This window comes from Nelumbo nucifera, chromosome 1, assembly GCF_055504915.1.
Source record: "Nelumbo nucifera cultivar China Antique chromosome 1, China Antique-T2T, whole genome shotgun sequence".
NCBI classification, from domain to species: Eukaryota; Viridiplantae; Streptophyta; class Magnoliopsida; order Proteales; family Nelumbonaceae; genus Nelumbo; species Nelumbo nucifera.
In genome coordinates this window covers 6,614,330-6,641,669 of record NC_142649.1, presented here as the reverse complement: position 1 = coordinate 6,641,669, position 27,340 = coordinate 6,614,330, and the positions used below count along the sequence as shown (strand labels likewise).

Below are 27,340 nucleotides of genomic sequence, written 5' to 3'. Positions count from 1 at the left end.
GCTGGGTCAATCCCGGAAATGGCGGCGGAGCCCGGTGTTGCAGAGGCTCGGGAAGCTGAAACTACAGAGGCTTCTCGAACACAGACAACGTTTTCCAGCTCGGGGAGCTAAGAGGGGGTTGGCGGTGTGCTGACTCCGAGCTGTGCTCTCCGGAAGAGCCAAAAGGCCGTCTATCCAGGCGAGGTTGCGACATGGTCTGAACTTCCTTCGGGCCACATCAGCGCACGTGCTACATCTCATGTTATGGTGGTAAGTTGACGTGGTTTTCCCTTTGTGTTTTTTTCTTTCTTGCCGAACTGACTCCTTGCTTGGCAGGCAAACTCCTCCATCCATTCCCTGATCATCCAATCAGAGAGGAATCTGAAGTGGGCGCAAACTGCCAAAGAGGCTTTGGGATTAGATCAGGAGCGAGTCCAGCGTCTTGGGGGCGAGACTTCGGCTCAGAGGAGTGAGTTGGAGAGACTCCGAAGAGAGAATGGCGCCCTAAGGCTTGTCGTGAAACACCTCGCGACCTTGAAAGGGGTCTTGGAGCACGAGGTGGAATACCTCAAGGCCGACATCAAGGAGAAGTCCGAGATGTCCTAGAACTATATCTTTCAACAAGCGGCGAAATGGTCAGATCGGTACTAATAAAGGTAGTAGATCAGGTCCAACGACCTATCTATTATGTTAGTAAAGTGTTGCAGGGAGCAAACACAAGATATCCAGAAATAGAAAAACTGGCCTATGCGTTGGTCATTGCGGCCCACAAACTCCGCTCGTACTTCCAAGCCCATACCATTATCGTCCTCACCGACAAACCCTTGAGGCAAGTATTGCTCAAGTCGAGGTCTCCGGTCGATTAACGAAGTGGGCCATCGAACTCAGTGAGTACGCGTGCTCCAAGACCCCTTTCGAGGTTGTGAGGTGTTTTGCGACAAGCCTCAGGGCACCATTCTCTCTTCGGAGTCTCTCCAACTCACTCCTCTGAGCTGAAGTCTCGCCCTCAAGACGCTGGACCCACTCCCGAGCTGATCCCAAAGCCTCTTCGGTAGTTTGTGCCCGCTTCAGATTTGCCTGCCAAGCAAGGAGTCAGTTCGGCAAGAAAGTAAAAAACGATGGAAAAAACACAAAGGGAAAACCACGTCAACTTACCACCATAACATGAGATGCAGCACGTGCGCCAATGTGGCCCGGAGGAAGTTCGGACCTTGCCGTGACCTCGGCTGGATAGACGGCCTTCTGGATCTTCCAGAGAGCACAGCTCGGAGTTAGCACACTGCCAACCCCCTCTTGGCTCCCCGAGCTGGAAAATGCTGTTTGTGTTCGAGAAGCCTCTGTAGTTTCAGCTTCCCGAGCCTCTGCAACACCGGGCTCCGCCGCCATTTCCGGGATTGGCCCGGCCACCTCAGGTTCCCTGAGAGAATCCAGGTTGATGATCGGAGGATGGCTCGGGACTTCGGACTCCATGGCCCAAGGAGACCCCACACAAGCTCGCTTGGTGACCTGCTTCTTCCTCTTCATTCCATCAAGTAGGTTGACACCACGGGTCTTCTCTGCCTCCATGATACCTGCGAAAAGAGCTCGGCATCAGTAAAAAAAAAAACTGAGTAAAGAAGCCTACCCGGACTCAGACCGGCCTGAATAAGCTTAGCCTCTGAGAGGTAATCTCCACACTCGAGCCTGACCTGGGCCCAAGACTGAAAGGTCTTCGCCATGTCTTTATCTAACATGACGCTGGGATCTGGGACAGCTACCCTCCAATGAGTAGGAAACGGCCACCCCGTAGCACTTCGGACCATGAAGTAGTTTCGTTTCCACGCCGGGACCTTATTCGGAATCTTATGAAGAAGTTTAAATCATGGGCGGGGATACAGGTAGTAGGCCCGCCTGTGCTCGGGAAGGAAGCTCGCTCGCTTCTTGAGCATGAGAATGACAGAGAAAATTTCTAAGTCTAGGGGAAGAACGTACTCGCAATAGAGGGATATGGTCCCGACGATGTTACGGATGGAGTTCGGGTGAAGCTGACCAACTGACACGCCGAAGTGGTTCAAGACTTCGACGATTAGGGGATGGAGAGGAAGGCGCAGCCCAGCAATGAGCTGCTCCCGGAAGATCACGATCTCATCCGGACCGTGCTTCCAAGGGAAGTTGCCCGTAGGTAAGCTATATGCGTACTCCCCGGGCAGGTTAAACTGACGAATAAGGGACCGAAGTCTCTCAGACGTCATAGTGGAGGGTCCGAACGTATCCGACATCCGAACCCGACGAGAAGTGGATTCCAGGCTACCAAGGGTGACCCCGACCGAAGGCCCTACCTCGGGCTCATCCAGAAGGCTATCGAAAGAGGCAGCCCGACCCGAGGTCTCTGCCTTAGGCCATCCTAAAAGGTTATCTAAACTACCCGAGCTACTCGAACTAGACATTGCAAAAGGAAAGGAAAGGAAATTGAAAAAGCTAAGGGGACTCACTAAGGGAACGCTACCGAACTAGGGAAGGTGACGCGAGCTGAGGACCTTGGACGCGAGCTCAAGGAACGATCGCTGAATATTGACAAAGGAAAAAGTGACCAGGACCCCCACTATTTATAGCCGCTGCACCCGCGCATCAACGATCGAGATCAAAGCCATCCAACGGCTCTCAGGAAAACCGGTTGCACGACCCCCGAGGTGAAATCAGTTTAGCGCGATTTTTTGACGTCCGAAAGCTGATAAATCGTTTGACGTCTTCGCGTGAGCAGTACGCGACCCGGGCTGACTCTGGTCGAGTCGCGCTGACCCTGGTTGAGCCGGGAACATAGGCGGGTCAGATTGGAGGATCTCCGAACTGAACGAAGCACGCCATGGGGCAAATCCACCCGTTAGTCCGTGAACTCCCCGCACCGGGTCAAGACCCCGGGCACGGGGAGTGGGGGGCAATTGATGGAGGTAGATTTGGCCCGACCCCTTGGCTGTGCGACACGTGGAAGAAACTGGGCGTGACCTGGCAGGAACGCCAGCTCGACCCAGTGACATAGCAACAACCATATTCCAAGAAGAGGATCGAGCTTCCCGAGCTCCTCAAGAAGAGGCATGAGCTTCCCGAGCTCCCCAAAAGGAACCCACACTTCCCGAGATGTGAAACCTGAGCTCTCCCTAAGAACCCCAAGGCTAACAAGGAAACCCGCGAGGGGCAAAGCCCGGACTAGCCCACCTCGGGTCAGTCCGGGCCACACCTCGGCACCTCGGGACAGTGGGCCATACTCTCATCCGAACTCAAGACTTCACCTCGTGCACCACCCCGGCACCTCGGCCCCAGGTCGTGCAACTGTAAAAACGTGCCTGATAGGTCCATACTTTGAGGCAGCACGCTTGACTGGTCAGGATCAAACAGATGATAATCACACTGTAACGGCCACCTGCTACCGCCATCTCAGTTGTTGCAGAGACGACCCTGACAAAGAGGACAATGGCGGTTATGTCTGCCACCCACAGAGGCGGTTACACCTCACCTGGCATAAGCTTGGGAGTGAGTGCACCCGGTGGTTATAAAAGACCTTCTTCCCCCAAGAAAAGAGGTATGCGATATTTGTGCTTTCTGGTCTTAAAATTCCTTATTTTCCTTGCCTTCTCAAGAGTATTAACTTGAGTTTCGGAGTATTCCCATCGGGTTCCTCCCCGAAAATCTCTTATTTCTTCCTTGTTTCAGGCATCTTCTGCTCCGTCAGAGGCTAGGCTACCGGCAGCTAAGGCCAGGTTACCGGCTAGTATTCCCAGGTTATCATATCCTTCAGCTAATCCTAATCTGATTATAAATCCTATCTTCCCTCCTTTTAATTAACTAACTCAAGCCCAGTTCGAATTGAGCTTTAGGCCCATTAAGCTTAAGTGCTCATTTAACCTCTTAACATGCTGCCCAGTTGGCTATCTTTGTATGGCGTGGGACCCAAACATTGATATATACATCATCCACATGGGTTCAGCTGAGCCTTTGTTACAAGGCCTGGCCGAATTCACTGTAGGAGACAGTGAACCCCTGAGTCCATCATCATGGGCTCTTAATGGGCCCAACATTTACACTAAATGGTCTTTGGGTCTAACCACCATATGAATACCCAAGGATTATGGGCAGTTGCAAGATTAGCCCATCAGGTATTACCCTCAATGGTCTTATACTTAACCTCTCAGCCCATAATGATCAAACACTGCCCGACAAGAGAGAACCTCTCCCTCGGCTGCAAGGAACAGTGCTACACTCTCTACTCACATTGATCCCGGGAATTAAAACCTTTTTGCAAACATTTTGAAACCATAAAATATATGTATATCTCTATACAAATATATTTTTCAAAAACAAATTTCAATGGTTGAAATCAATTGCCGACAGTTTAGGTTTCCATCGGAGAGAGTGCATTACCCAATCATTCACTTTGTCCAACAAAGGGGCTGATCTTGTCATTATGATCACCCACTCAGGTGAATTCTCGGACTGTCCCAACATACCCAAGTTTTGACCCTTTGAAGGATCTCTCTAATTGGCATATCAAAGGCAGCCCAATCCGACACCTAGTGTAGTACCATAATCAAGTCTAGGGTTTAGGTGTAACATTCCAGTTTTGTCAATTTATCTCCAAGGTCTAAGGCAATATTGAAATTTTGGTCTGGTTCAGGGTTTCAAAAAAACCCACATTGAATGTACCTCAAGTCTCACCCTGGAAGTTGAGACAAGCCACCCTAACCAACTTGGCAGTACATCAGCTTTGGTAGGATAAATCTCCCCAGATCTATCCAACGGCTGTGAAGATTCTAAACTAACACGAGTCTCATAAGTGTCCAGTTTAAAGGTATTACACAGAAACACACCACAATGACATGAATCAATTATGTACTTTATTCATTTACAATAAATGTCAAAAGATACATCAATCTAATTAGAGCTAAGGGCATAACTGTCTAACACTACTCCTCGGCGGAGTTGTCTTCCCATCCTTATCCGTAGTCGAGCTTATCCCCGTGGCGTGTAGTTGACGTGGCAGGAGGGATAAGGCGAGGGACCATGATAGTAACATAGCTCAGTCGGGCTTTGTCGACGTGGTTGGGCGTTGACTGGGCGACCAAATGTCTCTTTGGGCTAGCTCAGCCATGACCCCAACACCACTCCCCCAGCTCTGAAGTCGAGGGTCAAGGTTCTCTTGGTTCGCTGAGGAACTTCCAAGCATGCGTATTGTCCGCACAGTGTTGGGCGTTGCCGAGGAACTTTCGAGCTATTGCCTTGTCCGCGCAGCGATGTTGTTGCCGAGGAGTCCACCGATCATCGGCTGTAGAGCTAAAAAAAGAATCGAAATTTCGGTTCCTGAACCAGTCCCCCCAGTTCTACTGTCGAGGAGGGGGAATGCTCGATCGAACTATTGTGTGGTTGTATAGCCTTATCTGGCATCGGGGCTCGGTTGAGGTTGGTACTAGGCATTCCGGTTGGGCCAACATTCTTGAGCGGCACAGTCGAGGATCTGCATCGATGGTTGGACCAACACTGAGGGTCGAACCTGCACAATTAATGGTCGGAGCCACATCCTGTCGGGGGCATCGCCTCGATTTTCGATGCTTTGTGCGTGCGTCATCGGTCGTGTCGATTGATCTTTCATGGTTGCCAAAGGTGCTTCATCTGTACCGTTGATCTCTGCTCGGGCCATGCCCCTGGTGGTTATAAAAAAAAGGGGGGGATCCCTCCCTTTGTGTCATTCGCGAGGAAGGTGGTTGGTATTGCTCGGAAAATTGCTCGACAGGGTGCTCGGTGGATTGCTCGACGGGGTGCTCGGCAGATTGCTCAACGGGTTGCTCGGTGGCTCTCGTTCCTCAACTCTGTAATTTGCCCGGTATGTCTCTTTCATTTTGTCGGTCCTCTTCCTCTTCCGGGTCCCCTAGTAGTTCTGGTTCCAACTCTTTTCGTGGCTCGAACTATGAGCCTAAGCTGAGAAATTTTGTGGCTGTCGAAGTCGTGGTGGCCGAGGCTGGCTCATCCGGGATGGAGGCGGAACTTCCTCTACGGACAGGTCACCGGTTTGGCACCACGCCCTACGTCTTGACGCCCGGGGATATGGCTTGGATCCGAGCTATGCACGTCATCCCCGCGGAGTACTAAATGAGGTGTCTGCTGCCCGGCAAGATGGCCACTGATGCTCAACTCGACAAGATATGCATGTACGAGCATAGCTTAGAGGCTAGGCTGAGATTCCCGTTGAGTGAGGGGGTCGTCTAGGTACTGAACTAGTATAGGGTGCTGCCGGTGCAGTTAATGCCGAATTCCTTCACGTTTCTACTTGGCCTTATGTCGTATTGCGCGGTCCGTGATATCGAGCTAACTCCGGGGATGGTGAGCTTTATGCTTCAGCTGAAGCACCACCAACAGGGCTACTACTATTTCTCGAGTAGGTGGGATGTTCAGTTGCTAGTCGGGGCTCCTTCTATGAGGCACTAGAAGGAGTTATTCTTCTTTGTGCGCATTCCTAGGGGTCTCCCTTTTCAGGTTGAGCTACGGGAGCCGAGGACAAATGTGCCTCAGCCCCGGTGGACGACGCTCACTTGGGAGGAGAGGTCGGCCCTTAGCATGATCCATGAAATAAATGTGATCGCGTACACATGTTTGGAGATGTTGATGCTCGCCGGTGTGTTTTCTCTACTATTTGCTTGCTAAGTTGTTTCTTCCTTGTTTGCTTTCTACTCATCTTGGGCATTCTGTGTTGTAGGCATCAGGATGGCCAGTGAGGATGATATTGTTCGCCATATGAGGTCACTTCGACAGAGGCAGGGGCGGGTTGGCGTGCAGCTAGAGGCTCTGCCCAAGGCGGCAAACCTTCCGCGATCTGTAGATAGGGTGGCTCGTAGGCACAGGAGGGTCCGACAATGGGAGGTTGAGCAAAATGACGTCGTGGTGGTTGACCCTAAAGGGGCTCGTCGTCCTACAGGTGCATCGAGGACAGAGATGGGTGGGAACAACTCGGGCCTGCACATGCCGCGATGGTCGGTTCGTGTTGATGACAACCTGGAGGCGTCTGGGGTTCCGGAGCAGTTGTTGCAAGGGATCATGACTATGTCCATGGCTCAAGAGTTGGTGGGGGTTGGCGGCGGAGCCTTAGAGTGTGTGCTTTTGCGATTCGCAGCCCAGGTAGGTTCTTTACTTACCCCTTGTGTTTGTTTCTTTTGGTACGCTCATCGCTCTTCTTCTGCAAAACATTTGTGCGGCTGTTCCGTTGGTCGATCATCTCCGGGACCTTAGAACATTATACAAGTGGGAGCACTCGGAATATCTGCGACAGAAGGCGCAATTGACTGAGCTTCAGGTTGCGGGAGAATGGTTGGCCGCACTAGAGAGAGAGGTGGCCGAGATTAAGGCGCAGTTGGCCGAGCAGGCCAACGTTGTCCGCGGGCTGAAGCAGGAGATCTTTGAGCTAATGACGGAGCGGGAGAGGCTGAAGTTGGAGGCAGTCAACCAGTATAAGACGTCGGAGGAGATGCAACTGCACATGGATGAGTACGTCGAGGCTTCCTTCACAGCTGGATTCAACATCTTCTGCCGAAGGATCCTTTGCCGCCACCCGAAGTTGGCCAAGGAGTCGCAGGGTTGGGGAGCATGCGATCCGGATACTCCACAGGGTTCCGCCAAGGAAGCCAATGAAGAGGCTGGGGACGAGGATGAAGCTGTTGATGGGGCTGCTAACTCTGCTTCTGAGGATTGAGCGACTGTTTCTTATGCTTTTTATGTCTTTGTTGTGCTCTTTTTTTTATTTTTTTTGTATTGACTTGGTATGTCGAGCCTTAAACGATGTAATGAACCATCTTAAGTTGAATATCACGAATATCAACTCTTCTTTGTGTTGACTATATACGTGCATCTTGTTGTTGTTGCTATTTTTACTCGTGCATTTGTTGTTTGTTTGCTAGCCGAAGCATGGCCGGCTGGGCTATCCCGTGCTGGGTTGGGCTATGCCTCGGCATCCTCAACCTTATGCCGACCGAGGTATGATTGACCAAGATCTTTCGGTTCCTGAGCTCTCAGCCATGGGATGCTCAGTTTCTGGTCTCGGGAGCCTTTGGGGCCCTTCTAGGGCTAGTCGTTTCCCAACTAACTCAACTGTTAAGCTAGTAGTTGTGTGGAGTTCCACGACCACCCTCAGGCCTTAGTGGGCGGGGGCGTTCTTTCTCCACATTTAGGCTCAGCCGTGGTCAGCTAAGTTGGGTAGCTTAGTCGGCGATACGCCACCGAGTTGGGCGTTTTGGGCTCGGCCGTTCTGGGATTGGCGGAGTCAACTTGGTCAATAGTGCGGCTTGGCTTGTGCATGTGTAGTGTGTGCAGTGAGCGTGTATGTGCCTGGGGGTCAGAGATGTAGCTTAAAAGAAAGGAAACTTTTATTGCTTGTAGATCTATTGGTAGTACATCTAGAGATTTCCCGAGTTCTAACTCCTTGGTATCAGTTAGCCTTCGAGGTCTTTGAGCCTATAAGTACTCGGTCCGAGGACCTTGGTGATTCTGTACAACCTTCCCAATTTGGTCCGAGCTTGCCTTCTTCGGGTGTGGGGACTATGACTCTGCGTAGGACGAAGTCGCATGTCTTGAATTCGCGTCTTCTGACTTTGGAGTCGTAGTGATTTGCCATCCTTTGCTGTTGTGCGGCCATTCTTACATGTGCCTGGTCTCGGGCTTATTCTACTATGTCCAATTCCACGCGTAGATCTTTGTTATTCTGCCCCTCATTAAATAGCTCGGTCTGGATAGTTGGGGAACCTATCTCTACGGGGACTATGGCCTCGGCCCCGTAAGTCAAGCTAAAAGGGGTCTCTCCGGTGGTGGTCCGCGGGGCCGTTCTGTATGCCCAAAGTATGCTCAACAGCTCCTCAACCCACCTTCCCTTGGCTTGATCTAGGCGCATTTTCAGGCCGTGTAGTAGGGTTCAGTTGGTTACCTCGGTCTGGCTGTTACTCTGGGTCGGTGTACTATAGTGGTCCGATGATCGATACTTAGGTCAGCACAGAGGGCCTCGAACTTTGTGTCGGTGAATTGTGTCTCATTGTCCATGATGAGCACGCAAGGGATGCCGAAGCGGCAGACAATACCCTGCCAGTAGAAGTTTCGGGCATTATAAGCTGTGTTGCGTGCCAAGGCTTCGGCTTCCACCCACTTCGTGAAGTAGTCTACTGCTACAAGAAGGAATTTCTTTTGCGCAACCGCAGTGGGAAAGGAGCCGAGGATGTCCATTCCCTACTAGGTGAACAACCACAGGTTGGTGATTAGCTTCAGGGGGGCCACAGTCTAGTGATGGAGGTTGGAGTGCCACTGGCAACTATCGCACTTTCGAATTAATTGGGCGGTGTCCTGCTTCATCGTCGACCAGAAGTAGCCCTGCCGAACTGCCTTATGGGCCAACGTGCACGCGCCGGGGTGATCTCCACAAATGCCATCATGTATCTCCTGGAGGACGTAGTCTGCTTCGACTAGGGGGAGACACTTCAGGTATGGGAGAGTGAGGGAGCGGCGGTAGAGCTAACCCTGGATGAGGTAGTACTGGGTTGCTATGTGTTGGAGCTTCTTTGCTTTCGCTCGATTTTTCGGGAGAGCACCTTCTTGAAAATACTCGGTTATGGGGTCCATCCAAGATGGGTCGTGCTGTACTGGGAGGAAAAGAACAATCGTTGGCACGATGTTCGAAAGGGTGTCGGCTCAGGTGTTCTTGGCTCGAGGGATTTGTTGAATATTGAAATGCTCGAGCCGCTGAGTGAGCTCTTGCACCTTTTGTAGATAACTCACCATGGAGGGGGTCCGAGCCTCGAACTGGCCGTGGATTTGAATGACCACTAGCTGCGAGTTGCTGAAGGCCTCGATTCTTTGGGCCCTGAGGTCCAAGGCAAGGTGGAGCCCAGCAATCAAGGCCTCATACTCGGCCTCGTTGTTGGACGCCTTGAACTCGAACCTAAGGGCTTGTTCCAACACTACGTTGTCTGGGTCAAGGAGGATGAGGTCGGCGCCACTGCTCTGCTGGTTCGATGAGCCATCTACGTGTAAAGTCCATACTAGGGGCGGCGGGGCCGGTTTCTCGGTGGTGAATGTACATTCTACGATGAAATCTACTAGGGACTGGGTTTTGTTCACCGGTTGGAGTGCGTACTCGATGTCAAACTCACTTAATTCCACGCTTCACTTGACTAGGTAGCCAGATACTTCCGGCCTCTGCAGTATCTGCTTAAGGGTCCGGTTGGTAAGTACTTGATGCTTTGGGCCTAGAAGTAAGGTCGAAGCTTTCTGGTGGCTGTGACGAGAGCTAAGGCTAACTTTTCCAGGTTGGAGTACCGGGTCTATGCACCGCTGAGGACTTTGTTGGTTTAGTAGATCAGCCTTTGTACCCGGTCTTCTTTCATAATTAGCACCGAGCTGACGACCTCATCTCCAGCCGAGAGGTAGAGCAATAGTTTGTCCCCTGGGTTTGGCTTGGTCAGGATGGGCGGCGAGCTCAGGTACCACTTCAACTCCTGGAAAAATTGGTCACATTCTTCGGTCCAATGGAAATCTTTTGGTCTCTTAAGGGCTTTGAAGAAAGGGAGACACCGGTCTGTGGGTTTGGACATAAACTTGCTGAAAGCGGCTATTCTTCCGATGAGTAGTTGCACCTCTTTATGGGTAAGAGGAGATGGCATGTCAAGGATGGCTTTTATCTTCTTCGGCTTAGCTTCGATCCCTCTGTGTCACCCTGAACCCCAGGAACTTGCCAGAGTTGACCCTAAAAGCACACTTGGTTGGGTTTAGCTTCATCTTGTATTTTCTGAGTCGACCCCAAAAGCACGCTCGACTTTCTTTCTCTTTAGGAGCATATTGTTGACATATGCTTCTACATTTCGGCTGTGTTGTTCTTTGAATACCTCGTTCACCAGCCACTGATAAGTGGCGCCAACGTTCTAGAGGCCGAAGGGCATTACTTTGTAGTAGTACAGGCCGCGGTCGGTGATAAAAGTTGTTCGCTCCTGGTCATTTGGGTGCATCCGGATTTGGTTGTAACTTGAGAAGGCATCCATGAAGCTCAGTAGCTCATGCCCCACCGTTGTGTCGACGAGCTAGTCAATCCTCGGCAGGGGGAAGCTGTATTTGGGGTAGGCTTTATTTAGGTCAGTGAAGTCGATGCAGATGCTCCACTTCCCGTTGGCCTTCTTCACCATTACTACGTTGGCCAGCTAGTCGGGGTACTTGACCTCCAAAATAAAGCCAACATCAAGCAGTTTTTGTACTTCGTCGGCGATCACTTGCCACCGCTCTATGGTGAAGCTCCTCTTTTTTTGCTTCACAAGTCAGTAGCGTGGGTTGATGTTCAGCCGATGTGTGATAACTTCAAGGTCGATCCCGGGCATATCCGCTGCTGACCAAGCGAATACGTCGACATTGTTCCTTAGTAGTTGCACAAGTTCATCTCGGAGGTGGTCATATAGTAGGGAGCAAACTTGGACTGTCTTTTCGAGATCTTCTTCAGAGAGGGGGACCTGGATGAGGTCTTCCACGGGTTGGCTACGCTGTGCCTTTACCTCATCGCATAAGTCTTAAGCCTCTGCCATCAATGTTTCGGCGGTTGGACGTGGTCCTCGGCAGGAGAGCTGATAGCAGTGTCGCGCTGTTCTCTGGTCTCCACGTGCCACCCCATGCTGTACTTGGTTGGAAATTTCATGGCAAGGTGGTAGGTAAAGACTGCGGCCGACAGGGTGTTGAGGGTCGGCCTGTCGAGGATCACGTTGTAAGAGGAGTAGCAACACACCACGATGAAGTCTACCATGGCCGTCGCAGTGACGTTGTCGTCTTCGATCAAGAGGGGAAGAGTTATTCTCCCAATGGGCAAGAGGGGCTCTCCCAAGAATCCCATCAGGGGAGTGTTGACCGGCGTTAGCCGCTCTCTATCGATGCCGAGATTTTTGAATGCATCTTCGAATAGTACATTGGCAGAGCTCCCTGTGTCAACTAGAATCCACCGCAACTCGAAGTTAGCCACCTCGGCCGTGATGACCAAGGCATTGTTGTGTGGTGTCTAGACCCCTCAGAGGTCATCATTGATGAAGGTGATAGATGTGCTGCGCTTCTTCTTGTGACCTCGATCGTCGATCTTGCACAGCCGGGCATATCTCTTCCGACCCGAGCTGCTCTCCCCTCTTGCGGCAGTTCCTCATGATATGACATGGATAACGCCGACTAGGGGGCCTCGGGGTGGTAGTTGTCGATCTTCATCCGTTCTTCGCTCTTCTTGGGCTGGCTTCTCACTTCTGTTGATGAAACCGCTGAAGTAACCACACCAGATCAGATCTTCAATATGGTTGTGCAAGTTGAAGCAGTTCTCCGTGTTATGGTTGTGGTCCTTATGGAACTCATAGTATTTGTCTCGGTTCCTCTTGTTACTTTGCGTCTCCATCTTCTCGGGCCACTTGACATAATTGCGGTCACAGATTTGCATCAGAATTTCAGACCATAGAATATTTAGCGGCGTGAAATTCTGGTAGGTCGGTGGAGGGGTCCGAGGTCTATGGTCCGACCTCTCGGACTTCCGCTTGTCGGTGTTTCTCCTCTTCTTGTCGGGCTTCTCATTTTCGTATCTGAGCTGCGTCTGAGCCTCTTCAACATTGATATACTTATCATCTTCGTCTCCGTGCTGTATGGCCATAACTGCAACTGATTGGTTTAAGTCCCTGACCTGGCGTGCCTCCTTGTTGAACCTTGCCAGGTAATCTCTGAGGGTCTCCGCCTTCCTCTGTCGGATTTGCATGAGTCTGGCCGAAGTTTTCCAATGCTTCTAGCTAGTGGTGAACTACGCCAGAAACTGGGTCTCCAGCTGGTCCTATGACGTTATGGAGCGCGAAGGCAGAGAGGAGTACCACGCCAAAGCTGGACCTTGCAGGGTGGTTACAAGGGCTTTGCACATCAGTCTTTCCGATGCGCCATGCAGCATCATCTGAGCTTTGAGTGCTGCGATATGGTCGAAAGGGTCAGTGTTCCCGTTGTATTTGTTGAATTGGGGGTTTGCCATCCAGCAGGGGCATCTAGTCCATGATGTCCTAGATGAAGGACGGCTCCTTGACGGTATGTGCGACAGCCCGTGCTGGCTGGTCTATGGCAGGCGTCATGCTCTTATGGGTATGAGTGCGTTCCAGTTCTTCTAAATGTTGCCGAAGCTCTTTGATCTCGGCGCCTCTATCATTCGGGGCCGCCGTGTGGGTGGCCTTCCCCTTCTTGGGTCGCATAGGGTGGTCCTTCATCGAGCTTGACTCGGCAATGGAGACCACGAAGGGCGGCATCCTCTTGCCGAGTCTCTCTCTGTAGGGGATCCGAGCTGATTGGCATGTTTGGTTGTGGTGATCCTGCTCGCGGGAGCGGGCAGTAGAGGTGGGCCTTTAGGTCGTGTCCTGCCTCTCTCGCTCGGACCGCGCTCCCTTCACATCCGGCCGACATACTTTGGGGTCCTCGGTCCGAGGATAGTCCTTCGTGCACGTCGAGGCATGAGGGGGGACTGCCCGGTTGGGCGGAACGACAGCCCCCAGCGCCTGCATGAACTCGAGGATCTTGTCAACCTTCTCTTGCATACCTCGAAACTGCACTGGGTCCACTACGACCGAGGGTTGCGGGGCTTCTTGATGCGAGGAGCTGTGATGTCGGTTCTCTCGAGATGGGGAACGGCTTGCTGATCTTTCGGACTGGTTTTTAGGCATCTTGATCGGTTTTGAGGTTGCGCGGTGAAGGATTTTTTGGGATGGCTTTTTGTGCATTCCCACAGACAGCGCCAATATGATATTGCTCAATCCGAGGTAGTGCACGAACTGAGGAGAGCAACCAGATAATCCTTGCTGACTGGGTGGTGCCGAGCTTATAAGGACAGTGCCACGCTATGTAACTTGCGATCTAGAGAAGAAGTCAGAGGCCCGAGGAGTTGTTTCCGGGTAGACACTCTGACGCTCAAGTCACTGAAAGGGCGGTGAACGGTTGGGTCGAGCAATGAGGATGCTGGTCCGAGCAAAGTAATAGTATGGGTGTTAGAAGTTGGAATTGAATCCCCTACCTTTTTATAGTCGGGGGTCCGCCTCCTGGTCAGATTAGGGTTTCGGGATAATTGGGATAGAGCTCTCCACCGAAGTTACCAGGGTAGAGTCCTACTCCTCGGCGGAGTTGTCTTCCCACCCTTATCCGTAGTTGAGCTTATCCGCGTGGAGTGTAGCTGACGTGGCTGAAGGGATAAGGCGGGGGACCATGATAGTAACATAGCTCGGCCGGACTATGCCGACGTGGTCGAGCGATGACTCGGTGGCCACGTGTCTCTCTGGTCCAACTCAGCCATGATCCCAACAGATTCGTATAAATAAATATATTCTCATCTTGGCAAATCGGCAATTGAAGACACCATAATCAACCAATAAGTGAACTGCATGCATGCTAATTACATGCACGAGGAAGCATTTGCCTAGTGTGTTCTAATTTTCTCAAAAAAATGGTATATTATTGTTTTATTTATGAAGCAAAAAAAGGGGGTTAATTAATTTATTTTACAACTTTTAAACGTGTAGTTGTCAAAATAAAGTGGTTAATTTGCTTCTCTAAGTTTAAAAATGAATTCAATTAGAGCCCTTCAACACGCTTAGCTGAGCTGCTTTTTTCTAATATAGTTCAGCTTTCTCTATTATATACCTTTAATTGGTTTATGTAAAAAAATGTATAGTGTAATAAATTTAAAATAAAATAGTTAGAAATTAGTCGGGACCCATGAGATGTATTGGAAAATCCAATATTCAATTTGATGTTTAAATGAGCAAAAGGAAATATAAACTTCATATCATTTGCCTCCAAAAAAATATTAGAAATCATAAATTAGTGTAAGTGAACAATAATGTAACTCAAAATAAATGTTACTATTAGAAAAAAAAAGAAATTGAAAATCTCCTTATTAAAATGATATTGTTTATGATCAAAATAAATATCAAGCATTATTATGTAAAATTCAATACAAGAATCATTAATAGCATTGTTTATGATTATCGTTGTTCACTAATACCAATAAAAAAAGTTAATAGAGCTTCAAATATTAAAATGATGTTGAGCCATCATAGCAACTTCATCATTATTGTTGATTTTGCAGAAAAATTTTTGTATTCATCAATATAAATATATAATTTAATTAAATAAAATTGAAATTTATATGAATATAATCTTAAGGACAAATTCCTTAAATTACCCCTACTATTTAACTAATTAACAAATTATACCTTTACTGTTTAACAACTGTAATGGTCCAGATTTGGTTGAAAGATGTAATGGTCTCGCCTTTGTTTGAGAATGGTCGGGATTTGGTTGACAGATGTAATGGTCTCACCTTTGTTTGAGAACCAGATTTGGTTGACAGTGACTAAAGATGGAATTGTGCTGTATTTCACTAGTTTGCAGGGAATTTGAAGGACTATGTTGGGTTAAATAGTCCATTGAACCCTCAGAGCTGCGGAAGCATTTTCTACAAAATCAAATAACAACTTTGGCTTGTTTCATCATTTGAGTTCATAGCAGAAAAAAAATCAGTTTTCCTTATTTTCCGATGTTGTTCGAAATCGTTCACTCGAAGCCAAGGGATCCTGGTTTTGGTGTGTGTTGGAATCATCATAGCATGCTCAAAGGCTCTACAGTGAGATTATACACAAGGAATGCCTTACCTCTCTCTATCCAGTATCATCATACCTCCCTCACTTTCTCTCCCTGCAACTAGGAACGGAGACCTTGTAAAAAAAAAGAGGATAGAGTGTGTGACAGAGAGAGAGAGAGAGTGATTCGAGAGGAAGGGATAAGGGTAATATTGTGTTTTCAAAAAAATTAAACGTCATGTAATGTCAAATATGTATAAATTTTGATAGAATATTAATGGACACTAACAGAACTAATCAATTGTCAAAAACAATAAGAATAGTTTAAGGCAATAGTTAAACAATAAAGATACAATTTGTCATTTAACTAAATAGTAAGGATAGATTAAAAAATTTGCCATAATTTTAATTTACTTACCATGTTCAAATATCTTATTCTTCTACAATAAAATGATTGAAAAATAATAGTGTTATTCACAAAAGTAAAAATAAATTGCCCTATTGGCTACATGTTGCGTGACACGAGATTCTTAAATTACATGCATTCATCCAAATGTCGAAGATGTTATTTGTCGTTGTTGTAATAAGGAGAGAGAGAGAAAGAGCTAAGAGCTGTTTTTGAGAGAGTAAGATCACCTATGCTCCAACACCCTCCCAACAAGATCAGAGGAGGAGATAGACTTGATGTGGATGGGGAATGGAATCCCCACACTACCCTAACCTCAATTATATGTTTTTGAAACAAATTTTAATTAAAAGTATAGGGATTCAGGTCCCCGATGGTGAACTCGTCTCCATTAGGGATCAAACATGGGGATTATCCCCACCTTCTATTGCCATTCCTAACAAAGACCTAGAGCATACCCCTTGTTCCATGTGAGTGGCCTTGGAATTAGGGGGTGATCATTTTCAACCCGACCTACAATGCTCAGCCCAAAACATTCCAGGCTCGGGCCTGCATCTGGCCCACAAATTTTAGGGCCAGACTTGGGCCCAATACTTCAGGTCTGGCCCAACCAAGACATATTTATATTTATATTATTTATCCATATTTATGTGTTTTTTATGTCATATTTTAATTTTTATATAAATATCATACACTTATAAAGTTATAATGCATATTATATATGATATTTCATATCACAAAATGTATAAAATAATTTTTATACACATTATAATGACATATAATACAAAATAGGATATTTATTCAATATTTTATATATAAAATTCATAGGCCCAGAATGAGGCCTGGCCCAGGCTTATGTTTCAGGCCAACAACCCAGGCCAGGCCAGGGCTGTAGCCACTTGAATTCTCTCTACTGTGCAGGAGAGTGCTTATGACACAGAGCTGGTCAGATTTTATGGTGAAAATAGCCTTTTAGACTTGGAACAGATGCACCGACTTTAAACAGATAAAAAGTATCTCAAAACATAACTGAAATTTACTAGCATACTTCATTGTACAGTTTGATATAGGGAAAAATCGAGGTAATGAAGAGACAAGGAAAATTTACAGATGGCATGGCTAGCAAAGGCTCGGCTAGCAGTCTAGTGATTCATACCCAACGTTCTTATTATTACATTGCAGAAACAAATAAACAAAGCTTTGCAATTTTTACAGATAAAAATGCTGGATAAAAAGAAACCTACATTTGGCTGGTTGGGAAGAGATTTGTTGCCTAGTTGGTGTTCACTTGAGAAAGAACTTCCAAATCTCTCCGTCAGCCATCTCTGTCACTACATGAGCCCCAAAAATGCCTTCCTCATCTACCAAACCTCTAAGCTGGCGTGCTCCACCACTGGAACCAACATAATTCTTCTTTACAGCCAGATACATAACTCCATAGGGTGGTCGTAAGCACTGGTTATTACAAAGAAAAGAAAAGGGAGAATGAATTAGGAAATATTGAAATAGAATCAATAATAGCATATTACATGCACAAGAGATGATCATAACATTGGTCTATCAAGTTCTGGTTCCATATTTCTGATTGAAAGGAAACTGGCAGTGCTATGTAGGGGTGTCAATCCAATCCAGTCCAATTTGAGTCCATTACAGATGGACCAGGTCCAATCCAATCTAATGAATATTCTGGATCATTTTGGACCAGTTCATTTCAATGTCCGGAGTGTCCAATCTGTTCAAATTGGTTTTAATTTAAATAGGTTCCAACCCAAACCAGGTCCATAGACACCTGTATTCTTTATACTTTATCTTCTACCAATGGACTGGATATTGGTTCAATCCGACCCAATCCAATGTAAATCCATTACAGGTGGACCAGGTCCAATTCAATGTCTTATTGGTCCGTCCAACCTGTCCAAATTGATTTTGATTTGGATGGGATCCAACCCAAGACTGGTCCATTGACACCCCTAGTGCTAAATGTTAATTTACTATTCAAATCACTATTTTTGGGTAAACAATCTCTAAACTAGATGCTACTAACTCAACAATTAATACTAGATCTTAAGCTGGAAATCCCCAATGTTTCTGCATAAGAAGGAATGAATGTTGAAAAGTGTTGCCTAAACTCACAAATGCTCTGTGGAATAACAATGACTATCAGGCCTAACTTGTCATAAGGTATTATTACTTTTAAAAACAAGGGTAGCATCCAAAAAAATGCAATAGCAAGACCTTGAGTCATTGACAGCCAAGTTTAACCAATCGGGTTGATACATTTGCATGTGCATTGCATAAATGACAATGTTGGATCAAGAGACAGGCCAGATGTATGGGCATCCCAACATATAAGAATAACCATTCAGACCACAAATGAAGGGGCAACACCAATGGAGGTAACTAACCTTCTTAATGAGTGTGTATAGCTTCTTCAACGAAGCAATGGAGTAAGGTATCTCAGCCATCAAAATAACATCATACCCGCCTTCTCCTGAATCTGTCTCACTTGCCCTCTCCCAGGCCCGGCTTCCCGAAAGCTTCCTTGACCGTCTTGAGGATGATTCGTGCCCAATAATGCTACCATCCTGACTGCTGCAGCCATCCATGAAATCCTCTTCACTAAAGCTCAGGCTCATCCCAGCTGTCATCTCAAACCCTTCCTTCAGCACAACCGACAAGACTGTGTGGAGTTCTTCCCAGTCTCCGGCATAAAAGTGAACATCAGGGGCCATTGTATGCCTTGATGGTGTAAGAGGACTCTCTGGTTGTCGGCTATGCCTGTCTCGAGCCTGCTCCAGATTAGCAAGCACGTTTGGTATTGTTGTGCATCTTATAGTTTCTGCATTGAGATCCTGAAAATGCACTGTATATGCTCCCTGTAATTGGTTCAAAGATGAATTAGATAAAGGGGCAGGCAAGAAGTTTCTCTCAAAGGGGTATCCCTAGTTAATTCTTTCTTTGTTTCCGCCTTTTTAATTTTTAAGGTATTCCTTTTGGGAAATCAATTCAAAAGACAATATTTTTTGCAATACTCTTTCCTCCCTTTTGGATAGAAAAATTGGAATCTAAATACAATCTCAATGGAATGAAGTAAAGCAGTGCAAGTAGAACTACAATATTTTTGGTTTGACATGCGAATATGGACAAAATGAAGACAACATGATTATAAGATAAAATCATTTAACAGAATATACCTTTACACAAGCAAATATTCCTGGAAGTCCATAGCCACACCCGAGCTGCAACAATTATAAAAGTGGAATTAATCCTGATTATGGTAAAAAGGTATAGTAACAATAGCAGATGTAGTAGTTAAACTTTTATATCCAATAAAGTTTACAGTTAAAATCGTAATCTAATGGTAGTAATTTTGATGAGCAGAATACAAAGTTTTTTTTTTTAATATATATATAAACAAAAAGATAACAAAAGCTATATTGTAATCAAGTGTACTTAGTTAAGAGGGAAAATGAAAATCATAAAAGAAGTGCTTATGTCACTTTGGAAGATTAATTTTAAAATCTATGCATACAGATCTTCTATAATCTAGCTGAATACAGAGGCAGGTTATAGATTTGGAATCAGAAAGACAAAAGCCAACACAAAGAATGACAACAATTTTTCTTAAAAAGATTACCTCTAGAACTCGCTTTCCTCTAAAGCTCAGCCGTCCATCTCGAATTTCATTTTTAAGGATGTTAACCAGGTCGATAGAGCTCTCCCAGGATTTTAGAGACCCTGCAAAAGAGAACGAATTTCTATGGTTGAAACTCAAGGAAACAATTTGTTATTGTTCAATACTTAAGCTGAAAAGTACATTATTTCAATTGACATCAGAATTTTGATCCTTGATCAGTCATGATGATGCCAACTGAATTTAACAGCTATGTAATGGACTGAACTATGAGCAGCAATGCCATTACCTTCAGATTTTGAAGGTATCATATCTGAATTAGTAGTGAACCCAATGATATCAGACACACTAACTCTGCCCTGCAATGATAATAAAAGACAAATTAAATCAATTTTGAATCCCCAAAGCAGGAGAAAGCAGGTTTGGGTCTGAGAGTGACCACTTTATGCAAAAATAAAAAACTACGACCAACATTGGATAATGGTTTTTATACTGGATATGGCATTAACAGAACAGAATGGAAAAACAGGACTCATGTAGCCAACTCCATATAGTTGGGAAATGGCTTAGATGAAGGTGATGATGATGATCTCACTTTCCACAAAATACTATCTTGTTAACAAAAATGTTCAGAATGTAACTGACTAATAGCAAAATATAACACAGAAGCCAAAGTTATCAATTCTGACAGCAGATTTGATGAAACAGTTGTTTCAGAAATAAACATTCAAGTAGTCAACAAGTTGAAGCCAGAAAGAAAAATACCAATTCATGCGTTAGAACCACTGTTGTAAAAACAGAGACATGAAGTGGCACTAGGACCTTTAGATGCATGAACCATAAGCCTTGAGGTGTGAACATCGCTTACTATTTTTATTTAAGAAAAACACAAAACTAAAATGACAAAAATGTAGAAACATAGACAAGAGGAACATGGTTTTATATAGGAAGGCCACACAAATAAATAGTTGATCACATAAATAAGAGCTATAAGAGTATTAGGAGTTTTGGAGACGGTTATCTGATTCTTAAAGACCATTAACTACTGAAAGGTTTTAAACATAAATTCATACCTATTTAAATATGTTGACGCATAGATGGAAGCAGAAATATCACATGCATATATGAATAGATTTGTGCAAGGCATCTCAAGGTGTGATGACTGTGCCTTATATTTTCAGGCATGAACACCAAGGTTAATCCTTGAGGTGTTTTCCTTAAGCCTTGCCTCAAGGAAAGTTTCAAAGCATAAGCCTGTTACGCTTTTTGAAACACTGTTGGCATTTGAGCTTTAAAAAATCGGTTAACAAACCAACCCGTGAAGGCAAGTCAATTAAACCAAGTTTGGACCATTTTGGCAGCCACTTTTGACATTGTTCCATTTTCCAATAAGAGCATAATTTATTAATTGACATTGTTCCACATTGTTCCATTGTGGCCTTCATGAAAATGAGTACCCCTTTTGACTTTTGATATCAATAAATACCATTTTGTAACAGAGAAAAAAACAGTATTATCAAATGAAAAACTAAAATAGAGGTTTCATATACCTTGAAGATATTGAGCCCTTGCAAGTCCACATTCTCCCCAGCGTACTTGTATGGATGAGTTGTCTGTTTGAAACAAAAGGACGATTTTTTTATTAATTATAATGGAATCTCATGTTTCTAACTAATTTTGAGGGTCTATTCTTGACAAAACCGTAACAAATCAAAGCAGTGTGTATCAACTTAATTTGAAAAGGACACTGTGAATCAGGACATGGAAGTTGCCTTTGAAGGGAGAACTTCAACTGCTGGGGAAACAAGTTGCACATCTCTCTCTGGAATGGTGGAAATGGTATGACTGCTACGGTCATGGGGCAGCAAGCCAGGCAAGCACTGCGCAAGCAGTGAAGGAGCACGCATTGTAGCCTGATCTTTACAACCCTGAAGTTGTTGAAAAAGAACCTACCTACCAAGATCACCACTTTCAAGTTTTAGATCAAAAGAAAATCCAATTATCCTTCCAAATCCACAAATTCGATAACACCCTGAAAATAAATTAATAGTAATCAAAATGAAACATGCAGTCCCACTGAAATCACAAAATTGGGAAGTAGATCAAGAGAAAAAGGTTAAAAAGTAACATTAATTAGCAAGCAAATAAAAGAAATAAAGAAAAGGAACTAAAATAAATGCAGATTGCAAAGATCGGCAACAGCCTTCAAAAGCCAAAGGAAACAATATTAAGGAAAATCAAATACCATTCCTAAAAATAAATTCAGAATTTGCTCTCAAAACAAAGTCTGAACCTAACAATTCATAAAATTTGAATACCCTAAAGTAAGACTTATGAATTCATCACAGTTGAGGCAAGAGGGAACCTCTTAAATTAATGACTAATATGAAGATAAACGAATTGACTAAAGCATTAAAATTAAAACTAAGAACACAGAAATCATGCCAGCCCCGATTCCAATAAAACATCCTAAGCACAAATAGAAAAATATTAAATGAGAAAAAATTAATCAAAAATCGAATTAAAATTTTAAAACTGTAACTAGAATCAAATAACCCCTTCTCCAAAAAAAATCAAAGGAAAATGAAAGTAAAAGGAACCAACCCAAATCTTCAACAGAACCCCCAGATTACAATTCGTAAATAAAAGAAACGAGAACTACAAAAAAAAAAAAAAGAAGAAGAAGAAAAGCAACGAAGTTTGGCATCAGAGAGAACAAACCTTGCAGAATACAATCAAGGAAACAACAGAAATTTTGTCGATTTCAAGATAGCATCTCGCCCTACTCTTAACAAAGACCTTCCTAAATTCAACGCTTGCAATTTCACAGAAGAACCCTAAGGAGTCCGCTACGACCTTCCAGTCCCTTTTCAAGTCAAAAGAAACGCGAATAAAACAGACAACAGAGAAGAGAGGTGATCTTCCTCCCGCAACTACACTGCTTCCGGCCTCCAACTTTTTTAAAGATCAAAATTCCCATAATACCTTCTCTAACTGACAAACCCCCCTTCATTTTGTTTGCGCTTACGTTGTTGTTTTTGCAATTTTAGTAAAAGTAAAGGGCATTTTATTGATTTGCACAATTTACGTCAAAACTTAAATCAAAAAGCTAAAAAGAAAGAAAAAGGTACTCCAGGAAAACCGGCTCGTTGGTCGGCTCTCTCACACGATGAGGCTCTCCGCTCTCGTATCTCATATGGGAAGACAGTGGAATTCACATTGGCGCCACACAGAGCGCGCCGCGCCCCGCTTACACATCTCAGTGTGCACTGGGAATATCTCCTTCCCAATACACGGTTAAGATGTGCTGTAGGCGCTTGTGGGGGCGCATATGTGAATTCGACGAGATCGGATCTGCTCTTCACATAGGGCCCCTTACACGCACATCCTACCAAGTTATTATTCATGGAGATGTTTCCAATACACGGTGGATGTGCCTATGAGGCGCCCAAATGTAAAGAGCATATCCCGTTTTCGAATTGGACAGCATGTGAGATCTACGTGTGCCACGTCAGATACTTTTTTTGATAATACAATAAAATAAAATAAAAAGCTCCACGAGCGCCATTGATGATGATATAATCCAAGTTCCACGAGCAAGATGAATCAGCAATTATGGATTAGTGAAATCCTCAATCTGATGATTGATTCCATTATGCACGTGATGGTACATATAACACTGATGTTAGTGTCCTCTACGATCTTAAGCATTTCAATAGTTAATTTGGAATCCCAGGATAATCCTGAGTTCAAATCAGTCCCCACAAGACTGATCCCTACAACTTTCCACAGCACATCCCTGCCGTGTGTTGAAAATATCTCCTGCCTATGTTAAAAATATCTCTCGATGATAATATCCAAAATAATAATTCTAGAGATGTTATTAATACATAGCGGGATGTGCTGTGGGACATGATAGGAGGCTGATTCGATCTCGATAATCCTGTCTTTGGCAAGCTTGTAGGCTTCCAGGCTTGCTCTCATTTGAGCCACCATACTAAGAATTTAGTCACATATACAACTATGATTTTCATGATTTTTTCGTTATGATTTCTAGCTATGCAATCATATGCACAATCATCATTGTCTCTTCTAGAAGCGTTGAAATTAATTTTGATTAATGGGTTTAAGAAGAGTGTCCATCTAATCCAACTATGATTAACTTGCTTATTGTTAAATATTTTTTAATTCCTTTTTTTTTCAAAAATACCAAATAATAAAACTATTTTCACCAAGAGGTGATTCTAAAATTTTTCACATTTTGATTGGATAAATCTTTCCACCATTCCATAATTGATTGGTTTGGGTCCATTTTTTGTCCTCAGTTTTGGTCTTTAATGGGGTCACACCTGATTTGTCATTTGGCACAAAACAAACTGTGGTATATATCCTCCTTGAATCCATAAACTTGACATTCCGGGTAATAATTCAGGCCTCCTATTAAATTTTTTGTTGGGAGCTTGTTTGTTATTAGCAACCATGAGAATACTTTTAACTTTGGAGGTCAAGCTATTTTATTAACCTTTGTTACAGAGGCTCAGTTTGGAAGGAGTACAAATACAAATATGTATTGTACAAAATATTGTATTTTGTATGTATTTTACACAGTACATATTTGTATTTGTACTCCTTTCAAACTGAACCAAATAGTTTTTACATCCCCATTTGAATCTCTTGTAATTTAGGGTGTTGTAAGCCAATTTAGGCTTAGTTTGGAAGGAGTATATATAAGATTTTGCGTTCTACATATTTGTATTTGTACTTCTTCCAAATAGAGTCTTAATTGAAAAAGCACCCATCTGGGCAAACACCTTTTTTTTCTATGGATGGGAGAATAATAGTCAATATTTTTTGTTGTTTGATAAAAGAATGGGATATTTATTTTTGATAAATCCAATCTACTATTTGGTTGATCTCTTCTACTTTAGCAATTTGATTATATTGATTGTTGGCACTTGTTTCAACCTCTCTTAAGGGTTTGTTCATTGCCCAGTTGTCATCCCAAAGCTTACAAGATCTACCATTACCAATTTTCCTGGTAATAAATACACTTTCTTAAATTTTCTCGTTGGTTAAAACTTAAGGTTGTGTTTGGTTTGAAGGAAAAGGTAGGGAAAGGTAAGAAAACCTTTACAAATCTTGTATAGGCTCCCTTGCCTTTCCATTCCTTTCCCTACTTTTTTCCTTCAAACCAAACATAGCCTAAAAGTACCTTTCCAGGTCTAAGAGGCATTTTCTCTCTTCTTTATTTGGAAGAGGTCATTAAATATTTAGCTCTTATTATCTTTCCCATAGGTTATATTCTTCATTCAGCACTTTTCATCCTAATTTTAGACAACTAGTTTCATTAATAATGGCCATTTTTCTTATTCCCATGCCCTCATTGGCTTTATGAAAGTAAGCATTACTCCAGTTTTCAATGAAGGTCTCTTTTCTTATTTGTTTTCTTCCATAATAAATTCTTTTGAAGACTACCAATATCTTTTGTTGTACTATTCAGGAATTGGAACATACTCATCTAATATTGGACAGTTTTACTAGTCTAATCTTAGCATTGTGTCCCCCCCCCCCAAAAAAAAAAAACGGAGATACATTACTAGCCCTTTAGCCTTCCATTTTATTTTACTAGTAATAAAGCATGTGTATTGTATTCATGATTTTTTTTCATTAATTACTTGAATTTTAGATATATCATAGTTAAAATATAAATTAAAAATTAACAAAAGTAACAATACAACTAAAAATAAACTTAAATACTTGTACTAAATGTGTACGTGCAAAAATTTTAAATTACAATGATGATGATGACTACTACTACTACTACAAATTATTACTATAATAATTATTTTGTGTTCAATTCCTATCTTAAATAAAAACAATTTTATTTTAATACTTATTTTTATTTAACATGATGATTATATGACATTAGAAATGCTTCAAAATATGTCTTTGACAAAACTCTGTATTTTTTTTATTTTTTGTGTTTGATATTTTTTTAAATATTTATTATTCAATTATAACAACATGAATTTCTTTGAAAAGTTGGATCATTGACCCACCATTTAGATAATAAAATAGCTTTGCTTTCGGATCGGTTTAAATTATATATTTCATCTATATTATATAAATAACTTTTACTTATCACATTTAATTTTTGTTTGACATAGTTAATAAATAATTTTTATATATTCTTTTGATTACTTGTACTTTTTTATTACTTTTTAAATATTTATTATTTAATTACCATATCATCGATTAATCCAATTGACCTAAACCACTAACCCATGACCCAAAGAAAAATTCGATTTCTAAGTTGACATTAAATTATGTATTACATTTTCATTATTGATAAAATTGTATCTTATGTATATATTTATTTTTGTTCAATATAATGAATGTATAATATTATAGATGTATCAAATATTTTATTTTTAATAAATATATAATATTATATCTTATGTATAACATTTATTTTTGTGATTCTTTGTATTATATATTTTTAAAAATTTTATTATTTGACTATGACATCATCTCATTTCTAGGTTGATTTTAACTTTGGCATTCCATTTTCATCATTTATAAAAATATTTCTTATATTTCATACTTATTTTTTGTTCAGTATAATGAATATACAATATTAGTGATGTGCCCTTTTTTGTATTATATATTTTATTTTTATTGTTTAATTATGACATTATTTATTAACGTATTTGACCCCAAATTGTTGAACTGCTAACCCACCACCAAGATTTGAGAGGGAAGAAAATGGTTTTGTTTTCAAATTATTTTTTAAAATATTTATTTTTATATTATTAAAAATAATGTTGTGGATTTAATTAGTAGAGTTTAATAATGAGAAAAATATGTCATAAATATATGATTTAATAAGAGAATATACCTTAGAAATGAGGTTTAATGAGAGATAATAGGGCATTAGTTTTACTTTCAATTGGTTTTAAATTTTACATTCCATTTCCATCATTAATAAAAATTTTTCTTATTTATCATCAATGTTTTCAACTTATTGTTGACTTGGCCGATTGAACCGTTCAAACTGTCAATCGGCCTTGATCTTGGATTTGGTTCTATTGAAACTCCCCCTTTCAGTTAAAAACTGTCTTACTCGGGCAGTTCAAGTGTTCAACCATTGCCCCGTTCAACCCAGTAACCAGGTTGCATGTTGCACACTTAATTATGTGGAAACTTTTGAAAGCCATAACTTGACACTTCAATGTTTGATTGGGGTTATCCTATTTTTTTTTTTAGTAAATTTTCAAGATCTATACATCCCAAGGGCATTAGGCACTTTTCCTTTCTATTTTTGTAGAAAAAACCCCTTTTGGCCTCAGATTGCAATTTTTAATATTTTTATAAATAAAAAATTAAGATCTAAATTAAAAAACATAAATAAATGTAACATAATACATATATTATATGTAATATATGTAAAGCATGATTATACGATTTATTGATAAAATATGTATTATTACACACACATATATAGTGTTGATGTAGAGCGGTTTGACTTGTGACCCGAAGGCAAAGTGGGTTGGCCTTCGGGTTAGTTTTTAAAATATTGTTTATCATACTTATTATTGTTTAATATGTCAAATATATGATGTCAATATGGATTGGACCATTTGCCCATCTGACCCAAATGGTTTAATTTCTTATCACCACCTAGATGAAAACACTATTTTTTTTTTCAAG

The 27,340-nt window shown here is 42.9% G+C and overlaps 1 protein-coding gene across 3 annotated transcripts; it reads right to left on the bottom strand.

The window, feature by feature from the left end:
• Positions 1-16,993: 16,993 nt before the first annotated feature.
• Positions 16,994-22,817, bottom strand: LOC104587022 (S-adenosyl-L-methionine-dependent methyltransferases superfamily protein). 3 transcript variants are annotated; one of them, XM_010244451.3, is made up of 8 exons: positions 22,352-22,817; positions 21,403-21,583; positions 21,181-21,243; positions 19,920-19,989; positions 19,634-19,734; positions 19,191-19,235; positions 18,402-18,872; positions 16,994-17,451 (listed from the first exon to the last, which is right to left on the bottom strand). In XM_010244451.3, the coding sequence occupies exons 2-8, from the start codon at positions 21,535-21,537 to the stop codon at positions 17,281-17,283; spliced, it is 1,056 nt and encodes a 351-aa protein (XP_010242753.1). In that variant the 5' UTR covers positions 21,538-21,583; positions 22,352-22,817; the 3' UTR covers positions 16,994-17,280. The 3 variants fall into 3 exon arrangements, with proteins under 3 accessions (XP_010242753.1, XP_010242754.1, XP_088746782.1); XM_010244452.3 differs by having other exon boundaries at positions 21,403-21,579; positions 22,352-22,617; XM_088890656.1 differs by having other exon boundaries at positions 21,403-21,662; positions 22,352-22,561.
• Positions 22,818-27,340: the final 4,523 nt, after the last annotated feature.